The sequence below is a fragment of the Triturus cristatus genome, chromosome 7 (genome assembly GCF_964204655.1).
Source record: "Triturus cristatus chromosome 7, aTriCri1.1, whole genome shotgun sequence".
Taxonomy (NCBI): domain Eukaryota; kingdom Metazoa; phylum Chordata; class Amphibia; order Caudata; family Salamandridae; genus Triturus; species Triturus cristatus.
This window is the reverse complement of record NC_140590.1, coordinates 937,926,235-937,949,049: the sequence shown is the minus strand read 5'-3', so window position 1 is coordinate 937,949,049 and position 22,815 is coordinate 937,926,235. Positions and strand designations below refer to the sequence as shown.

Below are 22,815 nucleotides of genomic sequence, written 5' to 3'. Positions count from 1 at the left end.
CAGGCGGGTGCCATCAAAGGGCATGTCCATGAGTGAGCTTTGCACATCAGGTGAAAACCCGGTGGATCTCAACCAGGCGTGGCGACGAAGCGCCACAGTCGTAGAAATAGCTCCATCTAGTGAGTCTGCGGTGTCCAAACCACACCGAATGGCGAACTTAGCCGCATCTTTACCTTCGGCAACAGCCGGAGACAGCACGACATGGGCCTCCTCAGGACACTGAGACAACACCTGTGCAACGGCATCCAACACCGCGTGGGAATAGCGGCCCAAGAGGTATGCGGTATTCACCGACCGCAGCCCTAAGCTGGACCGAAGAGAACAACCTTTTGCCGAACTGCTCCAGCTTCTTAGATTCCTTATCCGACGGAGCCGTGGAAAAGGCACTCTGGGACGGCGAAGCCTGGATGACCAGGCTCTCGGGCGTAGGATGAGTGGTCAGAAAGGCAGGGTCACCCGGCGCCGGGCGATGACGCCTGGCAACATTCTTATCCACCGGGGCCCCTGTGGCAGGCCGGGACCAAGTGCCCAGTAAGACGTCAGTGAGAGCGTTGTTAAATGGCAGCAGGGGCTCCGACGAAGTGGACGCCGTCTGAAGCACCTCAGTGCGGAGATTAGTCTTCAGAGCCACCGTCAGGAGATCAAGGTGGAGGACCTCTGCAGCGCGACGGAGCACCATCGTGTACGAAGCGCCCTCCTCCATGGTGGGCGGAGGAGAGGCATACCCCGGGTCAGAGGAGAGATCAAGGCCAACAGCCTCCTCTTATTCGTCCGCCCAGTCCTGCTCGGAGTCACACTGACGAGTAAGAGGGTCCTCAAACCCCTCCCAGTCGCCCTCCCCCTCTACCGTATGTGGGACAGACTGCGGCAGCAGGGCAGGAATCGGTGAGGGAGCAAACAGCGCCGAGAACGGCGCTGGACGGGGCCGAACTGGTGCCGTGTCCCAATGCGGATCCCAGGTAGGGACAAAAGTGTCCAAGAACCTGGGCAGAGTCGGAACAAACGGTATCCACTGCGGCGCCGGAGGCAGAGCAGAGGGCGGTGCTGGGGCCGGAGCCGGCAGCGCAGGACCTTGCGGTGCCATGGCCGGAGCCAGCAGCGCAGGATCCTGTGGCGCCGGAGCAGCATCCTGTGGCGCCCGGGCTGGAGCCGCCGACGGGCGCAGGATGCTGTGGCGCCGGAGCCACCGGCAGCGCAGATGGCCCGACACGGGACCGCGGGGCACAAAGGCGCACCAGCGGGAACCCAGGGCCTAAACAGGCGCTCCATGGTGGCAAGAAATTCTTGCACATGTGCGGGAGTCGCAGACGGACCCGAGTAAGGTGGGTAGGTCGCGGGACTCCCCAAGGAGCCACAGGGGCAGAGCCTCTGTCCCCTTTGTCTGCATACGGGGATCGACGGGGGACGTCGGAGCGCGACAATGCTTCTTCGACTTCTTTTTGTGTCGTCTCTTACCCGAATCAGAGGGTGAAGACTCTGAGCCTGAGGAGCGATGATGGCGGTCCCGCAAGCGTTCTCTGAAACCGCCCCTGGACCGTGAACTGCACGGGGAGGAGTGCCGGACCTCAAACAGCTTCAGGCGCCACTCCTTTAAGGCCTTCGGGGCCATGGCCAACAGTCCATACAGGCCCAGGAGTTGTGGTCGCGCTCCAGGCAGTAGAGACAGATGTCGTGGGGGTCCACCACCAATATATTGCGACGGCAAGCCCCACAAGTTTTAAAACCAGGCATCCCTACGGCACCAAAGTAGCCTCAAGCTTACAGGAGACAAAAAGTCTCAAAAAGATTGTCAAAAAGTGACTAAGGTACGTGCTCTAACCGGATATGCGCTTACTGGCACGGAAAAAATAAGAACTGACGTCAGCGCGCATGGGTGGCGCCCAAGTAGTCTCCGTGATGTCATCTCAGCGAATACGACGCCAGCGACGGACGGGGAGCCGCACTACGCCACCTACTGTGGTTAAGGGATACGGTTATGAAAACTTTCCAGATCCAGTCTGACGCCTGGGGATATTCTAAGGTAAGGAATCTATCACTAACGTGTCTTTTTGAGATGGGTAGGAATTGTGAAAGACGTCCCCTGACCGGTGTTAAATGGTCGGGGGTGGAGGAGTGTAGGTAACCCACTGTTTGGTATTGGAATGGGAGGCGCGTGTGTTGGAACCTTTACCTTTGTCATTGTTGCCTCTGTAACCCTCCCTGATGAAACCTTTGGAAGTATAGGGCTAATTGTTGCCCTTGTACGATGTAGAGGCAGTGTCTGAGGAGGTATTCTTGGACCCTTCACAATAGAAGGAGCGCCAAAAGGAACCACAGCCAGAGGGAGACTGTAGGGCTCCCATAGATGTTGCCACTTCTGTGTCCTTTTTCATTTTTTCTATGGACGTGTCTACTACAGGGCCAAAGAGGTGTTGTTTGTCAAACGGTGTATTAAGAATAGAAGCTTGAACTTCTGGTTCAAACCCAGAAATTCTTAACCAAGCATGTCTTCTTAGTAGCACGCTGATGGAATTGTTAGAGATGAGCTTTCCCTCTTGCACTAGGTCTTGAGCTGTGGACTTCTGCTCATCAGGTAGAAATTGGAGCAATTGTTCCATTTTGTCCCAATGTGCCCTATCGTACCTGGCTAAAAGTGCTTGGGTGTTAGAAATGCGCCAGAAATCTGCATCTGGGGAGGCTACTCTTTTCCCAGAGGCGTCTATAAATTTTGACTCTTTGCCCGGAGGTGGGGCATCTCCTGACGTTTGCGAATTGGCCCGTTTACGGGCATTAGAAACCACCAAAGAATCTAAGGGCAACTGGTCCTTGACATAAACTGGATCCGATGGTGCAGATTTATATTTTTTGCCTATCCTGGGGGTGAGAATACGTGCTCTAACAGGATTGTTAAATATTTCTTCCACATGTCTTAGCATACCTTTGAGCATAGCGAGTGGATCTTTGGGAACTACTAATTGTTTCAAAAAGGAAATACTCCTCTAGGGATTCCTTGTGTAATTGAACCCCATGATAATCAGCAGCTCTGCGTAATATATCTATAAAGCCTATGTTGCCATCTGGTGGAGAAGGTTTAGTAGGGTAAAGATCAGGATCGTTACCTGTGGGAGAATCAGTGTTGTGTAATCTTTCCAAGGATCTGCAGGTGCAGGATCATTGTCCCCACCCCCATCATCAGGTGTATATGGTGGTGGTAAATAATAGGGGTAATTGTGACTCAATGGAAGGAGGTGATAGAGGGAGAAGGTGGATAAGAAGGGTTAGAACCAACATGCTTCCTCTTTAAAGGAATGTGATAAGCTTCTTCAGACTCAGGTTTGCGTTTAAGTGGCAAATTGGTCACAATATGTCCAGTTTTTGGATTGATGTACAGCTCCTTTTGTTTCGGGTCTGGTTTTGAAGGCTGGACATCAAAACGGTGCTCCTTCGATGGCATCGGAGCATCTGTATGTTTCTGCAACTAAGTTTTCAGTGCCGGTGTCTTGGATGCTGAGGCTTTCGGTTCCAAAGATGTTTTTGGCATCGAAGGAGGTGGGGCAGAGCCGGGTTTCTGCTTCGACCCAAAGGTTTCGGCTCGGTGCCTGAACGTGGACGACTCGATTCGGAGCCGGAAGGTGTGTGTTTTGGTGCCGAGCCTGAAGGTGGGGCGTTGGAAACATGTTCTTGGTGCGGACCGTGGCCCGAAGGCAGAGGTGGGACCGGAGCCTTTTTCTTGAGCCGAGTTGGACTTTGGGGCAAGAGAGGATCAGTACTCACGATACGCTGACCTTGCGGGATGTCTTCGTCCATATGGGAGCTGGACTCTGAGACGGAGATAGGATCTTCTTGTTCTTCCTTGGCTCCTATGGCATCGCTGGTCTCTTGTTCAGAATCTTCTCCGAAGAGATCCGGACAGGAACCAGTGTTCTGGTTCTGCATGTCGCATAGTGCAGCCTGACAATCGCGGAGCGTTTTCACGCATCGCAGTCTTGTTCGTTGTGCCCCAGAGATAAGCAAAAGTTGCACACTTCATGCGAGTCGGTGCGCTGGAACTTTGCGTGGCATTGAGGACAGAATTTGAATGGAGTCTGTTTCATCGACTGCGAAGTGGACCGATGCGGGTAGGCCCAACGGCCGTCCACGAGCTACCTGACCGAAGAGGTTTTGTATTAAATACGATACGTGAAGAAATGGAAATACACGATTGAAAACAATACCGTCGAGGGTAATTGGATTGCGCAACGAGGGAGACCCAAGAAACGGTGTCGAACCGAAGCACAGCAATTCACGTCTGAACAAGATAGCAGAAAAAAACAATCTAAAAATGGAGTCTATGCCCATGCACACTATCACCTATAGGAGGAGTCACCTACCTTGTGACTGGAAAGTCTTCTTTGAATTAAAACTTGCAAACATCCGGACCAAACACTATATGGCAGGATTATGTAAAGCATGTGATCTACAGCTCACATGTTTCTAACATTAATTTTCCCTCCTCACTAATTCTTGTCCTTTTTCTTATGCTCCTCTGGGAGATATTGGAGTAATTCCTCCATCTTATCCCAGTGAGCTCTGCCGTACCTGGCAAGTAAACCCTAAGTATTGGTTATCCAACAATGATTGGCCGATTGTGCAGCAACACGTTTGTCTGAGGCATCTATGAGTTTTGACTCATTGTCTGGAGGTGATGCATCTGCTATGGTTTGTGAATTTGCTCTTTTGCTAGCATTAGACACAACTAGTGAGTCTGGTGGAAGGGGATCTCTAATAAAAATTGGGTCAGAAAATGGCAGTTTGTACTTTCTGTCCACTCTAGGTGTAACAATGAGAGTATGTGCAGGGTCTTTACAATTATACTCTGCATGGCGCATCATGCCTTTTAACATTGGAAGAGACAGATGTTGTGTGTAGCTCCCAATGTCTTGAATAAAAAGTCTTACTCCATAGTTTTTTTTTGTAGTGTGACCCCAGGATATGCAGCTGCCCAGGCAAAACGCTCCCCCATATGAGGTGTTATCAGGAGGTAAGCGTTCTCTTCTAAAGGTGGAAACGACCAGGATACCCCGTGGCAGGGCAGTATTTGTGGGCAATAGCACAGTCCTCTGGTACACCTGAATCAGGTTTTGCCCATGCCCACAATAAAATATCACAGTGCCTCACTAAAGGAGAGTACTGGTTCAACCCCCAACTGGCTGGGATGAAGGAACTCAATAAGAGGGTCCCTGGCCTTCTCCACTGTAGGTAAAGTGCGATGTAAGATGTCAGCCACTCTTTTCAAAACTTTTGCCAAAGAAGAACTGGCTTCTGAGACGAGACCTGGAGGCAATAAAAGAGGAAGCAGGGGATGAATCAAGCCCATTTGCTTCACCCAGCTCAGTAATTCAGCTGTCCAACATAGTAGGAGCCACAAACATCGGCTGCTCCAATGTGCCTGTCCTCTCACATTCTTCCCTCAACTGGTCCTGTGAAACCCCACAGAAACCATCAGCACCAAAAACGGCTCCCTAACCAGCGCTGGACAACGCCGACCCGGTGCCATACTAATGTCTGCCTGGGAAGGGTGAAAGGCGTCAGTCGACATCAGCGCCGAGGCGAAGACGACCCTACGAAGTGCACAGCCGTCTACGAAGTGCACAGCCGTCTTCCAGCGCCATGGAAATAGGCACTGACGGGGCAACAGACGTCGCGTTGAAGTCGACCGACGTCACTAGTGGAGACCCCGAAGGACCGTGGACTGACGCCTGTGTGTCCGAGACCGGAAAAGTCACAGAGGGCGAACCAGTCGGCGATGACAGTTACTGCAGGCGCTCCAGAGGGAGACAAGGGCCCAAAGACCAGAGGGAGAGCCTTGTAGTACTCCTCCATCTGGTTCCAGGTCGCCCTGGCTCCAGAAAAAGGTGGGAGGAGTGGGAGTAATGCCGGAGAGGAAATAAAAGTGTCTCCATGATCCATCCAGTGAGTCAAGAGAGACACAGAGGCCTGGAACTTCGATCTCTTATGATGCAGCTTACCATGAGAGGTAGCCAGAGACTGGGTCCGCTGCCGTTGTCCACAGGGAGAAGAGTGCTGCTCACTGGAACAACCCCTGGATCAGGAAGCTGAGTGACGCCGCGAGGAGCTGGAGGTCCACGACAACCGCGCCATCAGAAGTTTCATACTCCACTCCCGCATTTCCTTCAGCTTCAACTGCTGGCAAGCATCACACTCGTCTGCATCGTGGTGCTCACCCAAGCACCACATACAGGTAGAATGTGGGTCCGTACCTGAAATTTGGCAAGCACAGAACACAGAGGGCATAGGAATTTATCACTCTGGTTCAGACAAGAAAAGCTTGTCCCAGCAGGCCAGAAACGGCTAGAGATACGCTACTTCGGATCCACGTGCAGCGTGGAAGAAGAAACTGACATCAGCGCGCTGGAGGGGACTTAAATGGCTCCATTGACATCCTATGCGGAGCCGATGTCAAAATATTTCCAGATCTAGTCTGACGCCTAGGGAGAATTCACTAGTTAGGGACTCTGCGGCTAGATGTCTCTATCAGATGCCTCCTGTTTTACAGGAATGGACTGCTTTTGTGTGGGCGAATGAGGGCTTTTGGTACTTGCAGCACCTTGATCACCTGATCATGGGACTCCATATCGATCTCTAATTCTGAGTCAGAATCTTGAACAAAAAGGCCCCTTCTTCGGCAGCCGACGCTTCCATGTCTTCCTGTTCAATATCTTCTTGGCTGAAGATATCCGGAGTATATTCTGCCTCTGCATCTCTCTTTGTTGAGCCAGACGATCTCGCAAGGTCTTCTTGGATCGAAACAACAGACAGGCCTCACAGTCTTCTTCTTTGTGCTCGAGAGACAAGCACAGATTGCAGACTTTGTGAAGGTCGGTGCGTTGGTACTTGGAGTGGCACCGAGGGCAGAATTGAATCTAAGTCCATTCCATCAGCGAATTATCGTTGATGGAGTTGATATAGATTATAACGTAACCTGGAAGGACTAGGCCCAAGGCTGCGGTTGGTATTTTCAAACCCGATTGGTGAAAGTCTTCCAAATTTCTATGTGCGAGGGATGGAAAACGCGTTTGAAACAATACCGGCGAGGGTAGAGTGAATTGCGCACCAAAAGGATCCCGAAAACTGTCTTGAACCGGGTGCCCAGCTGTTGTCAATGGGGATTCTTTGTTTTCGACAAACAATGCAGACTCGCGGATTTGGCTGGATCCAGAGTCTGTTGGTGAGCAAATCTGCTGCTCACGGGAAACAAAGTCTGGTTTGGGAAGGAAGAGCAGGTCCTCCGGGTTTTGGTGAGCTGCCGTCTGCAGGACACACCAGGGTTCCGCTGGAGCAGGTCGAGTTCGGGGCAGGTGGAGGTCGAGACAGGCCGGTAGGGCTGGGGCCAAGTCAGTAGGTGTCTTCCTCTTCCTTCAGCACGGCTCTTCGGTCCTTCTTCTTGTTGCTTCTTGTCTGAGGAGGCAAGGTTCAGGGTTGCCACTAAATACTAGATTTAGGGGCATTTCAGGTAGTTACAGGTTGGGACCAATGGGTCCCTTCCTTGGGGCGGTTACGACCCCTATTATGCCACCCTCTAGTGGGAGGGGGGAATAAGCTTCACTCTGGTTGGCTGGGTCCCCGACCTTCAAGATGGCGGGGACAGAGTTGAGCTTCACCTCACACCCATTCCGCCCCCCCCCCCCCCCAGGGGTGCGGTTGGCAAAGGTGGGCACATCACTCCGCCTATTGTGGTTTTCCCGACGATTCTTCGACCAAAGTTGGGGTCAGAACTGGTGGGGGCCAGGTGCTGGGAGCAGCAAATGGCTGGGGCAGCTTACAAAGGCAGCAAACCTTTGAAGCTTCCCCTTCGGGCACCTCTGCCCAGGATGTGCTTTGTTTCAGGAGCCCGAGAGAATGGGAGGCTCTCGACCCAGGGGTCCAGAAACATGTCTGTGCAAGGCAACTGACGAGTAGCCAGTCAGCCAAGACACTAGAGTCAGGTTGCTTTTCAGGGGGCATCTCGAAGATGCCCTCCCAGTGCATTTTTCATTAAAAACCACACTGGTATCAGTCCAGGTTTAATGTGCTGAGAAGTTTGATATCAAACTTCCCAGTTTTCAGTAAAGCAATTATGGTGCTGTGGGATTCGTAATGACAAACTCCCAGACTATATACTCTTTATGGCTTTATTGCACTTACAATGTCTATGAATGAACATTGACACTGTAGGGGTTCAGGGCTCATGCCCCTATACCTTCACCAGTGTCACAGTGCACCCAGCTAGAGGGGTGGCTGACCTATGCCATAGGCAGTGGCTTGTAGGCAGTGCCATGTCGACTCTGCACTTTGTTCTGCACCAAAACACACAGCCTGCAATGGCAGTGAATGTGTGTGAGTGTCTGTGTGCGTTAGGGTACAGTGTCTCCAAGGGTGGCACAATGTGCGGCTGCCTTTTGAGATCTTCCCTGGTCACAGAGTCCATGGTACCTTTTACAAGGGACTTACATGTGGGCAGAGAGTTTGCAATTTGGGTGTGCAACAGTACAGATTTAGGGAAAGAACATAGGCCCTGGGTAACTGGTTGGCAGGAACCCGGGCTCACTTAGTCAAAGAGCATCAACCTCAGGCAAAGAGTGGGGGGCAACCATGCAAAAAGGGGCATTTTCCTACACTCATCCAATGCAAGAGAGTCAGAGCAGGCCCGAGCAAACAAGGGAGCCCACTGAAGCCAAAGAAGACCCTCAAGAAAACCCTCAGGCCGAAGACACAGGAGTCGCAAGAGGACCTCGAGCAGCTCGCCAAAGATGCAGGCATACGGTGTAGAGGCTGCGGTGAGAATGAAGATCTTGGCAGTAAGGGATGCTCGCGGCTGGAGCTTCTTGTAGCCCGAAGACCTCTGAAGTACAGAGCCAACAAGACTTGGCAACGGCAAGTCGATGCGGTGCACAGGGATTCTGTTCCAGCGGTTCAGAGGGTTACTGGCTTTAAACTTGCTCAGAGGACAAGTCAGGCCTCCAGTGTGTTCTAGAACCACCACCTGTGCGGCTGAGCCTTTCGGAGTCCGGGGAACGTCAGGACCAGCAGACCTGTCAGCTTAGTTGCAGTGCCTGCAGATGCAGGGGAGTGACTCCTTCACTCCAAAGGAGATTACTTCGGGTGTCACTCATGACCACAGGCCTGGAGAAGAACCTGGATGAAACGCAGGCACAGACGGCGAAGAAGACTGGAGGAACAGCGAGACCAAGGTGCCGAGACGGTCCAAGTTGAAGTGGTTTCGGGTTAGAATCTTATCCCACGACAAATCTGAAAAGCCACCCACAGGTAAGCCCTTAAGTACCCTAGGGAAAGGGTTGGGACGATTCAAGGGTCCCTCCCAAAGAAGGGGCTAGACAGAGGGGAGGATACCCCATGTCCTTAGTCCAGTTTCATGCCAGAGCAGGTGCCATTGGCTCCCTCAACTGGCTCAGACTGGAGTATGCAAGAAGGTCAGCAAATGTGCCCTTCAAAGCAGTCTGGTGGCACTGGCCAGTGCCCCCACCCCAGCTCAATACACCAAGTTCTGTCTGGGAGGTGGTCACACCTCCCTGTGACGGGAAACCTATTGTTCAACCTTTCCCTCCTTCAGCTCAGCAGTCGAAGGGGAAAATCATGTCTGGGGTTGGCAGCAGCACTAGCTTGCTGGCAAACCCTGGAAGGTTGTTAGCGGGAACACTGGGGGCTTTCTGGAGGAGCCCCCAGTGCATGGACGCATACCTCAAACACCGGTAACTGTGTTGGGGTATGATTCCAACATGTTTGACACCAAACATGCCCAGGTTCGGCACAGCCAATCTATAGTTAGCCATGGTGTAATGATGCATGGCCACTATATGTATCAAAATGGCTGAGCGCACTTACAAAGCCTGGAGAATAGACTCTGGGGATTGTATGGGGTGTCCTGCTCAGGCAGGGCACCCTCACACTTAAAACCTAGTGCCGTGCCTTCAGGATTGATGGGCCTGGCTTAGGGGTGACTTACAGGGTTTAAGTGCAGTGACTCAGACACAAGGACACTTATATCTGTTGTAAGTGGTGCTAACACCAGCTTACACGGGCTGGAATGGCAGGCCTGTAGTCACAGTTTAAGTGGTCTCTCATGGGTGGCATAATACATGCTGCAGCCCATGGGAGCCCCCTGTTGTGCCTATGCCCTGTGTACCTTAGTACCCTATACTAGGGACTTATATGGGTAAACCAGTAGCCAATTGGGAAGGTACCAAAGTAATTACCACTGTCAAATTTAGGGAGGAAGCACAGTGACTGGGGCCATGATTAGCAGGATCCACGTCAGACAAGTCATTAAAAAAAAAAAAAAAAAAAAAAAAAAAAAAAAAAAAAAAATGAATACCAGCAAAAAGTGGGAGTAACCATGAAAGCAGATCCTACTTTCCTACACTCACTGTCAGTTGCTTTTATGCTGACTGCAGATTGGTCGAGTCATCTTCGGACTGTGACTCTGACTCATGGATGAAGAGCGATTCCTTTAGTGCCGCTGAAGCTTCTTCCTCTTCTAGTCGACCAAAGATGTCTGGGAAAGGAAAGCAGTGCGTTCCATTAGCACGTCATTCTCCGTGAGTGTGGAAATGGAGAAGTTTTTGCCCTGTGCAGCCACTGGACCGAGGAAGCAAGCTGAAGACCCGCTTCGGAAAGGTTGTATGAGACGCAAAGTAGACCGATCAAGACAATACCGACAAATTGGAATAAACAACCGGAAGGGAGTCCGAAGGAGTCTCAAACCGGGGCACGAGATACTACATCCGAACCAGTCAGTGGAAAAAACAATCGGAAGATGACATCGATGACTATGTGCAGTATTCCCAGGAAGTGTCGCAACACAGTCTCGTAACTCGAAAAAAAACTTATTGGAACAAAAACAACTTGTAATTATCCGAGGTCAACACTAGATGGTGAACTTATGCAAAGCATGTGTATCCACAGCACACATGCTTCGAAAAGTATGCTTCCTGAGGTTGGTGAGAGGGAGGCTAACTGTTACTAAAGAACTTCTTGCTCATGGTGGAAGCCCAGGGAGCAGGCATAGCTCACTCAAAAAGAGGAGGATTTGGCCTGGACTTAGAGCAAAAGAACCCCCTATCCTTGAAAGGTCTTCACTAGCTGAAATATGATTGTGCTCAACTTGTACTTATTGAGGACCTCACTCAGCAAAGAATTTAACTAATTCTTCCATTCAAAAGGTAGGTTGACGTTCTCTTGGTTCTCTACTTTAAGATCAAATAAGTTAAGCAACATCTGCCATCAATATGGATGAAGTCCTAGGATTGCCTTGTATCTTTAGCTTTCTTATAATGGAGCAGGAACTTGTACCCCTCCAGATTAAAATCTGGAAGAAAATAAAACCAACCACATTTCTCCGGACCTGAAATCTCTAAACTGGCTTCCATTTGAGGCAAGGATTCAACTAAAACTTGCATGTATGCCACAAAGTAAAGCATTTCAACACTCCTCTGTACATTGCAAATAAACAAGAACTGTCGTGCGGTGCCCGTTCCTCAAGGAGCTCCAGTACATTGCTGCTCAAACCTAAGAAATTTTTCAAAAGTGAAAATGTACAATCGAGCATTCTCAGGTATTGCCCCGAGAATCTGGAACTCACTACCTGCAGAAACTAGATTGATTCCATCAACAGTTTCCTTCAAAAAGGAAGTGAAAGCTTTACTGATGAGCACGTCTGAGTTAGAAGCTTTAATCTTTCCAGACTGAACTGGTGGTTCCTCCATGCCCAAGGCATGCACCTCCTCTTCTAGTCACACAAGGACTCATCTTGTTTTATTCTACTCACATGTTCTTCTGTCTTCCTGACATGCACCGCTGATTACTTTGTTACTTACAGCTGTAGGGTCCTAATACCTGCCTCTATTATGTCACTACGTACCTGTTATTTTTATATATCGCTGCTTTTCACCAACAATTGTCTACCGTATGTGTTCCGCAACTAGTCTGTAAAGCGCTCCGATAACCTATAGGGTTATGTTCGCGCTATATAAATCTTTTAAACTAAATAAAAATTAATAAATTAAATAGAACCCATTTCTGGCCATGATGATACGGATAGCTGGGGGGGGTCTCCTATAGGTCTGGTTCACCCTTAATCTACATGCAAGCGAGGTGGTTTACGTAGCTCAGTATAGAATTAACACCAATGAGACCAAGCCTAGATGTGCACTGCAACTTGCAAGAGATGAAGACTGAGTGCCGAAAACAGCCGGTGAGTATGCACATGTGCAGCTTCTGCAACTAGAGTAGTATGAAAATAATCAGGGGGAATGAACAGCAAGAAATGATACAGAAGGATAAAAAGATGAAGGGTATCATGGAAAGGTGCTCGCATTACAGAATATAAGATTGTGAATCAAGATTCAACCCACACCATTGGGTGGAAAAAAGGATATGCATACTTGCTGCGCTGCATTAGCAGCTACAGATGCAGTTTCTAGTCTTGCAGCTAGAGGGCAGAGCGCCCGTAAATAAGGAATAGCACATGTAGGAGCAACGCAGATCCTCAATTCACAAAAAAAAAAAAAAGTCTGTGCTGTCAATGAAAGAGCAGGAAAAAAGGAGTCTAGCACACATTCATAGGGGTAGATTCCGAAAACGACTGAGTTATGCAGTGAATGTTCTTCCACTAGCACTGGAACATACTTTTCAAGTATATTTTTATTTACATTTTTTTCATGACTTATGTACACAAAAATAAATGAATAGAAGAGTAATAACTTTAAAGTACTGAAATTACCTTGCGAAATGCAGACATAAGTGGTGTAATTTTCCTATTATCTGCTGCATCTACATCAGCTGCAGCCTGCACGATTAACTGTACAACATCAAAGTGACCACCATTTGCTGCCAGCCATAACGGAGTATTTCCCTTCTTATTTCGAACATCAATGTGGGCTCCCCTAAAACATAAACCACCGGTTACAATTAAACAAAATGAACAGACTAAGCATTGCTAATCCAATGTATACGCCCTTATGGCTGATGAAAACAATTTGTCAGTATCTTTGACCTAACAATGAAATTAGTTACTTACATGTAATTCTATTTCTCATGCATTGACATCTTTATGCTTGAATCAGTCTCCTTCGTCAGGCTGGGAATCCCAGGTAACTAAATAGCAGTAAACAGTGTTACAGTGGCTGTAGGCCTCAACAACAGTGTTTGTTTAGTAGCACATCCACCTCATTTGAAACAATCCACAATTCAGGAAGTGGTGAGCTCTCCTACTTCCCTTACAGGCAACTGTAGCTCAGATTTCACAGCACCAGTGTGAGGAGTACATCTGACAGAAGGGAGCCTCTGACCAAGTGAGGAGGGAGATTCGTACATTTACACATGAAAGATACCAATTCTGGAAAACTAGAATTATAGGCGAGTACCTAGTTTCTTCTCCAGCCTAGGATCTGTTATATATTCACACACAAACTAAACTATCAAGAAGTATATAATATTAGAATAAAGCAGGTTCCCCTTTACTGAAATATGTTGAGGAGAACTGCCTGCCCCACTAATGAGTCAGCTGTTGGGTTTTAAATCAGGCAATAGCTCTTGCTGAATATGTGCCTGCTCTTTCACATGGCTGGACTGCAGGCGCCTGTTAAAGGCACTCCTGAGTACAGTCGTTGCCATGCTTCTGGTAGAGGGCGTTCTCACTCCGTCACTGTGGATGCTTCACTTTGCTGTGGCAGGAGGTGTTGCAAGCTAACGGGCAACGCGGAATTTCCTGTTTGCACATGGGGCAACCTGCTCCTGGATGGCTAAAGGAGTAAAAAATAAAAATAAAAAAAATACTGGGCTGATGTGCCTAAGCCTTACGTATTGTCCATGTAAAATCTAATGCACCTGTGGACATTCCGCAAGAGCGAAGATTTCGCCGCTTTGTGGCAGAATTAGAGGGAAAAAACGTAAAAGGCCTGACACATTTACATAAATGTCTATAGGGATTATAGATAGCAACTTTGGATTACTTCACAGGATAACCTTGCCTCCAATAAACAGGAGAAAGGTCTTGTTTATGGTAAATGCCTCCATCTTCCAAACATTTTTTGCTAATGTGAGGGCAAGCAAAAGCAACGTATTCCAAGAGATGAACTTCAGGTGCGCTGTAGGAATAAGATCAAAGGGTGGCAACATAAACTGGCACAATGCCATGTTCCGTTCCAAAGACACAGGGAGTGGAGGGAGAGGGAGCAGTATAAGGTAAAAAGCCCTTTAAAGTGCCTTCGGAAACTGTGTAAGATCCTTTGTGAGAACCATGAAGATTAAGATTTCTTTTCAATCTTGAGATCGGCACCAAATGGATGCTCCCTGAAGAAAATATAGGGCCACTTGGCAGTATGGAAGAAATTGATAGGGCTTTAATAAGGCTGCAATTAGCTGGGATGGAAGCCTATGACTTTACACCATGCACAGAAACACCTCCACTTGGCCTGGACCAGTAAGTTCCAGACTGTAGGCATAGCCTATTTGACCTATAGCTCCAAGAAGTGGATGTGGAGCATGTTCTCTGTGTCTGAACAGAGGCCTCTAGTTATTAGCTCCTCCATATGGGCTTCCCAGTTCTCCACTGGTGCATCCTTAGTACTTAGTACTGATGAACGTGGCAATAGGCGGCTGCATTTGATAGAAATCACCACAACAGCAGCACCTGTTGGAGTTAGATGCAGAAGCTCCTGCTGACTGGCAGAAACCCGCATTGAAAATGTCCACTGCTGCCTTAATAATCACAACCAATGCAATAGCCACTTCTTTAAATACTATAGCTTTTGCGGCATTGATTGAGGTCACTGACAACAGAGTTATGGCATCTTAGATTGTCTACTCACCTGATGTCTCTGCCAGGAGGGGCTGAAGCAGGCGCTACAGGGTTCCTATATCATCTTTGTGCCACTGCCTCAATAGTGGAATCCAGTTTTGGACTGCATGTAACAGGCTGAGTTCCAAGTAGGGGGCACCCATATTTTTCCTCTAAGTAAGGTACTACTGCTGGGATTAAGGATGACATAATTAATTTTAGGCCCTCTGGCCACACAAAGTCCATTATAGATATCAACTTAGTACCCTTGAGTGGTTCTTTGAAGTCATAAAGGAACACTGCTGGTTCAATGACTCCATAGGGAGATTACATTGCTCAGCCACTCTCTTCATCAGTGTATGAAAGCGGGCTATGTCATCCAGAAGGGATTCTGGTTGCGTCAGTGACTTGTCTTACTCCTTTGGCAAAGATGTAATCTTCCCATTCCTCTCTGTGGACCTCTTGTTCTCCCCTCTAGAAACTCATCTTCTTCCTCCATATCTAACTTCTTGCTGAGAATCGGACTAATGTTGCTCGCCATTGCCTTTGGTGACAGTGGAACAAGTGGAAGGGGAATATTCTGTGGAGGTGTCGAAAGCATTGCACGAGGTGGAGCGGGTGGAGCTAAAGTAAGTACTCGAGGTGGTGGCAACAGTGGCATGGGTTGTGCAGGCAGTGGAATAGCTGAAGGTTATCGAAAGGGCTGCTGAGGAAGTCGTTTTTGAAAAGTGTCCATCACTGGCTGCAGTCCTGTCAAAATTGCAACTGCCTAGGTTGATCACTGCCAAGCTGATGCATTTCAAAGACAGATTAAATACTGTGGGCTGCCATACAAGCTGCAAGACATGTGGTCCGGTGCTGCTCCTCCACAGGTGCAGATCAAGTACAGCCGACACTCAGTGCTAGTTACAGTGGTCTCCTTTAGTAACCCATTGGGGGCCCGGGCCATCAACTGTTCTGGTACCTCTGACAACAAAGACAGTTTGTTTCAATTGTCATCCCTCTGATCCCACACAGCAGTGACTACTAAGGCTGCTGACAACCTCCTGTGATGGAGGGGTGCTCTACTGTGTAGGAAACTGGACTTTTGTTGCAGATATCCCCTCACTTTCTCCCCCCTTCAGAACTAGATGCTGGTTTTCAACTCCGACAGTGCATTGAGGCCTGCTAACCAGACCTCAGTGCCAATGCTTTTACCCCTAAAATCAAGTCCAACTGTGACCCAATTGGCATGGACTTTAGCACCCCTGTAAATAACTGGTAGATGGTACCTAGGGCGTGGGTACTAAAGACGGTCTTTTAGGGCTGCAGCATGTCTTATGACACCCTAAGGGACCCACACAGAAATTGCATGCACGCTGCCATTGCAGACTGCGTGTCATGCTGCAAACCATGAGTGAAAACACATGGCACACTCACTGTGTTCCATGCCAAAGTCACTGCATGTAATATATGAAAGTCACCCCTACAGCAGGCCTTGTAGCCCTAAGACAGGGTGCCTTATATTATATGTGAGAACATATCTGCATGAGCAGGTATGCCCCAAACCTGTTTAGGTCAATCACTAGGAAGTACAAGTGAGCAGAGAAGCAATCTTAAGTTTATGTTTTGGGCACTGATTATGAGTTCCCCAGCTACATGATCGCTTCACTGAAAATACTGGTGTTTGGCATCAAACACCTGGTCTTGATAAATCTGTACTGATGCCAGTACTAGATTTATTATGACATACAACCAGAGGGTACCTTAGAAGTACCCCCTGAAACCTTACTTAAAGCCTCTGTCACCTTTGATATGCAACTCGGCTTCCCTCAGACCTGGGTATGCCAACCCCTTGCCCCGAGGTCCATCAGGCACCAGGACAGGGGATTCTTTTTTTTAGCGTTTTATATAGCGCGAACTCGAACCGAAGGTATCAGAGCGCTGATAGGCACAGGGAGATTAAGTGATTTGCCCAGAATCACACGATGTTGAGCGCTGTTGCCGAGACTCGAACCCAGTTCCCCAGCTTCGAAGCCGACCGCTCTAGCCGTTAGGCCGCATCCTCTCCCCTTGCAATGTAGGGAGGCGTGTCACACCTCCAGGCTAGTCACACCCCTAAGGTGGGCTGCCTGAAGTGAACACTAAAATTAGGATTTCATCATCTTGGTTGTGGTAAAATCAGGAACTCTGGGACAGGGTTATGCCCCCAACCACAGAAAGTGGTCAAATAAGGAGTGTAGTGACCCCCAAGAGTAAGTAGCCCATTGGCTACTGTCCTTCACTCCCCTCAATTCTATATTTAGGTGCCCCCTTGATACCAGGAACTCATTAGTCTGACTGAAGAAATAAGAGAACAAAGGGGAGCCGAAGAAGAGCGAACTGAGGACTGCTGGTGGTATTTGGCATCAATCCCTGCCAGCCTGATCCTGTCCCAACTATTGTGACAACCTGACTCATCCTGCAGCTGTGCATGCTCCAAAAGCCTCAGTGGGCCTCCAGCACATTGCCAAGCCATCAGCATCTCTCGAAGTGGAGAAGCCACTACCCTGCAACATGCAAGCACCGACCTGAATGTCCGGTTCACCGTTTTGCAGACTACTGGGTCCACATACAAAGCGGCCGCCCAGGAGGAATTCACCGTGCTCCAAGAAGTTAGATCCATATCCCCACAAAAGTAAGAAGATGCCAGGACCAACCAGAGACACCATGCACCAATACTCGGGGTACCGGTCCCCTTGAAGCACAAAAGCTTGATTGAGTCCAATCCGGACTCCAAAACCGCAAGGACCGACAAGGGATGTGAGCAATGCAGAGGCCAGCACAGAGAGTGGCCCAGCTGTCCTGTATGCAGGTCTGAGAACTCTGGGTGCCTTTGACGCATGAGTACCAGCCAACCAAAATCCCTTGGAATTGGGCTCCCCAGCCCAGGTCGAAGACAAATGTACTCCGTTGCTTCCATGACCTTCCCCAATGGGAGCGCCTAGACTTGGCCCCAATCCTCCTCTGCGCCTATTTCTAGGTGCCCCCCCCCCCCTCTTTTCCTACGGTGTAGCACGCAAGGCTGCCAATCCATCCAGCAGCTCTCCACATGGATGCTCCAGCGGACCTTAAGTCTTGAAGGGGACCACTGAGAATCGTTTGTAAATACATGTATGCAGGATATGTTTCCTTCTCTATTGGAAAGAATTACCGCAAAACTTTTACTTACCAGAAAAAGGAAAATGCTACTTACCAGTATGCATCTGTTCTTGGCATGCTTGGCATGTAGAGCTGCAGATTTGTACGCTGTGCATAGATCGCCATCTGGTGTTGGGCTCGGATGCTTGCACTTTGTTTTTGTCTTGGAAGAGTCTTTTGTAGTCACGAGGTAGGTGACTCCTCACTTGGACGATAGTGCGCATGGGCATCGACTCCATCCTCTAATTGTTTTTTGCCATGATGGGAAATGATGGAGTAAGAGAGGTCCATGTGAATATATCTAATTAAGATAATACTGGAACAGATACAGGTTCTGGGGAGGCAGGTGGTCGTGTACAACTCTGCAGCTCTACATGCCAAGAACAGATGCATACTGGTAAGTAGCATTTTGCGTTCGAGGCATATGAGCTGCAGATTGCACACTGTGCATAGACTGTACAGCAGTGTCTCCCTTAGCGGTGGTCACCTGTATCTGTTGCAGTGGTTTGAAACAATGTTTTAAGAACAGCCTGGCCTACAAAATCTTGTTGTTTTGCCTGCACATCAACACAATAGTGTTCGGTGAAGGTGTGAAAGGCAGCGAGTCTTCGAAGACCCTCAATGCTGCCTGGTGCAGGGTTCCGCCTCTAATTCACGTTGGGTTCGCTATCAAAATAATGAGGCAAGCGCTGGAAACTGGAAGACAAGAAAAAGGTTTATTTCTTATGAGGAGATCACGTCAACTGCAGACACCAGGATGTCTGAGGGAGGTGCTCTGCAATAAATCCTTTGGTTATTCCTTTTATACAGGTTTGACACAATGCATTTGTTTCATCAACATGGTTACACAAGCTTGGAGTCCCCGCCCCGGGCAGGTTGTCGCACAAGCCCAACAGTAATTCTCTTCCCACCCAGGTCAAACAGACAATCTTATCTTACAGCTGGACCTTGCTTCAGGGTCTAAAACATGTGAGGCCGGCCAGATCTAAGAGTCCGTTCTGTTGATAAAAACAGGTCCCATCGTTGGTAAAAACAAGTCTTGCTGTTTGCAGTGCAATAAATCATGTTGCAAGAGTCTTTTTGGTGTTTGGAACCTGTTTGTGTAACTAGGTGCAGTGAGGGGTAGAGTGTCCAAAGGTTTACCTGTAAACAGAGATGAGAGGAAAAACGAGTTTGTGGCAGCAAGTGGCACTGAGGTTTGTTGCGGCAATAGAGTTTATAGCCCCCAGCACACATACCAGGTGGGTCAGAGGGATGCTAGTAAGGGCAGGGTGAAACAAAGGTGGCCAACAGAGTACAAAATAGCTGTGATAGATTAAAATGAATGTAGCTTATGTGCACATAGAAATTTCCACCAGACAAGGTGGCGCAGGCAATATGCACGATTGTCGTTTTGCTTTTAACAAAGGTGTGTGGTGTGGACCATGTTGCTGCTTTGCATATGTCATCTAAGGGAATGTTCCCTAAGAATGCCATGGAAGCCCCTAGTTTGCGTGTTGAATCCGCTCTAGGGGGAATTGTCAATCTGCGATTAGCCTTTTGGTAGCATATTTGAATGCATTTTACTATCCACCTCGCGATCCGAGCTTTAGAGATGGGGTTACCTTTATGAGGTGGGGAGAAGGCTACAAACAGTTGTTTTGTTTTGGGAACGGGTTTTGTCCCATCAATGTAATAAAGGTGTGCTCTTTTGACGTCTAGTGTATGAAGCGCTCTCTCTGCCACAGAGTCTGGGTTTTGGAAAAACACTGGTAACTCAACTGATTGGTTAAGATGAAAAGCAGAGATGTCTTTGGGAAGGAATTTTGGATTTGTTCTGAGAACCACTTTATTATGATGTATTTGTAAGAATGGTTCTTGTATGGTTAAAGCCTGGATCTCGCTTACCCTTCTGAGCATAACCTTGTCCCAGAATTCCTAATTCCACCAAAATCAAGACGGTGGAATCCTTCATTTGTGGAGAACATCAGGCAGCCCATCTTAGGGGTATAACTAGCCTGGTGGTGCGATATGCCTACTTGCATATATATTTACTGCTTGTCCTGGTGCCAAATGGGTCTCAGGGCAGGGTGTGGCATCTCCCAGGTCTGGTGGAAGCTGGGATCGCACATCAAAGGCGGAAGAGACTTTGAGGTCTCTGATCTTGGTATGCAGATTCACTAGCCATCCTACTGGGGAGGTGTAAACACCTCTTGCCAGAGCAGGCATTGTTTCTAACCTCTGAGAGCATGGGCTCTCACTTCCAGGGGATCAGAAACTTGTCTGTGGTGGCAGGCTGGACGATACCAGTCAGCCGGCAGACTAAGAGGCTGGCAGGTTTTCAGGGGGCACCTCTAAGGTGCCCTCTGGGTGCATATCTTAAATCCACAGCTGGCATCAGAATGGATTTATTAAGACAAAGTGTTTGATGCCAACCACCATAGGTTTCAGTGAAGCAATCATGTAGAGGAACTGTTAATGGCCAGTGCCCAGTACTTGTACTTGAGGGCTTCCCTGTTCACTTGTGCTATCTGGTAATTGAACTAGACAACACAGGGGCATATTGGCTCATGCAGATATGTCCTCACATGTAATATAAAGCACCCTGCCTTATGGCTATAAGGCCTGCTGTAGGGGTGACATACATATATTGCATGCAGTGTCTGTGGGCACGGCACACAGGGTGTGCGGCATGCCGCGTTTACACATTTGTTTGAACATTTTCACGCAGTCTGCAAGAGTTTGGTAGTGGGTCCCTTAGGGTGGCGCAATCCATGCTGCAGCCCATAGGGATCCTCTTTAGTACCCACGCCCTAGGTATGAGGGGTACCATTTACTAGAGACTTACAGAGGTGCTAAAGTTCTTGACGACCGGGGAACAAGTTAACAACTACCTTGTTTTATGTAAAGAGCACTGGGGGCCTGGTTAGCAGGACTTCAGTCAAAATTGCATCAAATAACAGGCAAAAAGTGGGGGTGACCATGTCAAAAAGGGGCACTTTCCTACAAAATGCAATTGAATAGGTAACGTATATTCTTGTTTGATTGCCCGTTCGCCTTCTGTAGGAAGCTGGCTCTCCAAATACTATATAAAAAAAGAGATATAGTGTGAACAGAGACCGGCAAGTCCCCAAATGTATACCAGAGGATAAAGTAGATAATACCTTACTCTCAATTTAGTGGTAGCTGGGTTGAGCATTAAGGCTTATCAGAGGGTAGTGTGAATGCATTTGGTGTGCATACTCATACAAGGCAGGACATACAATTAATGACTAACTCCAGGCCAATGTTTGTAAAAATATTACTTTAGTTACATTTATTTCTTGGAACCAAGTTGAACTCAGTTAAGTAGACTTTTCAACTGCAATACTTTCAAGCTATTATTGGCAGGAGGTTTGCATAGCATAAAACAATACTTTACATGTGCATGAAAGGATTTTCAATGTAGAAAGAGATACTTTTGTATTTAGGAGCAACAATTAGTACAATACAGTTAGAGACCAATGCAATCCTATGGGAGGAAAGAAAGGTGAGTAACTTACAGGTAAATAAATGATTTTCAGAATCAGTCTCCGGGGTGTTTTGGTCAACATTGGGCAAGGGTCAGACCAAGGTATGGACTGCACCACCAGCGGCACTGGGGCAGCCGGGTGCAGAGGTCACTGGGCCCAATGTTGTCCTATGGAGGATGGGGGCACCTCGAAGAGGCACCAGTTACAGGTAAGTACCTGCAGTTCAGGGACACAGGCCCTGGGGGTTGAGGTCAGCATTGGAGTGGCCACCAAATACCACTGAGTCTGTACCACCAGCGGTGGACGGGTGCAGAGTACAAAGGAGGCATTGGGTGCCTTGTAGAAACCAATGAAGATCCTCGGTTGGAGAAAACTGCTGCAGGCTCAGTTCAGAAGGCTGGTTGAAGGAATCCCACAGCTGGAGAGGTAAGTTGGTTAGTGGGGGGATGCTGGGACACCGTAGGTTGGGCACTCCAAGGCCTGGGGCTGCGGGTGCAGGTGAGTCTTTAGGCACGAGGTTTCCCTCACTGGATCCGGTTGCAGGGGCACATCAAGTGTAGGCTGCAGGCATCGTGGAGAAGTTCAGGAGAGGTCGTCTAACGCTGGATCCCAGGTCAGGACCACCGGGGAGACTTCACAGGGTCGGTGGGCACCTGGACTCAGGCCGTGAGCATCGGGTGCAGGGTGGTACAAGTGTCGCAGATCCGCCTTGATCCGGAGTCCTTGGATTCATTACTTGCTGGAAAAATCCGGTGTCCATGGGAGAAAAGAGTCTTTGTTGAAGACCGAGCAGGGCCCCGGGGTTCTTACAGGTCGCTGGCTACCAGTCACACCGGTTTCTTGGAGCAGGGTCGCTGGAGGATGGAGACAGGACGACACAACTGGGGCCAAGTCCATCATTGTCGTCTTCTCCACTGCTGCACAGCTCTTCCGTCCTTCGCAGATCGTCGAATCTTAGGTACAAGGTTCAGGGGAGCCTTTAAACACTAAATTTAAGGAGGTTAGAGAGGTCGGGGAAGTACCCATCCCTATTCCTATTGGGCCCAATTCTCCAAACCAAGATGGAGAATTCTCAAGAAAGGGGTTCACCTCAGCTCCTGGCGACCCTAGGGGTGTGCCAGGCCAAGGTAGACACTCCTACAGTGCTTACTAATTTTCCCTCCCGTCCTGCTGCCAAAAAGTGGGGCTGGGACAGGGAGGCAGGCATTTCCACTAGTTTAATCTGCCAAAATCAGCATAATAAAAGGTGAGAGTCTTTGATGCTCACCGCCAAGTGTCGCTGTTCCTGCGAGGGGGAGGTGAGAAGCACCACTACACAGAGCAGGCTTGTTTCTGACCCCCAAGGGCACA

General features: G+C 48.8%; 1 protein-coding gene across 2 annotated transcripts in view; it reads right to left on the bottom strand.

Moving 5' to 3' along the window:
* The window catches only part of ANKHD1 (ankyrin repeat and KH domain containing 1), a 1,109,311-nt gene that overhangs the window by 524,162 nt on the left and 562,334 nt on the right, over positions 1-22,815 (bottom strand). For both annotated transcript variants that reach the window (XM_085617924.1, XM_085617925.1), the window contains exon 22: positions 12,758-12,920. In XM_085617924.1, the coding sequence (XP_085474050.1) occupies positions 12,758-12,920 (163 nt within the window). The remainder of the gene's footprint in view (positions 1-12,757; positions 12,921-22,815) is intronic.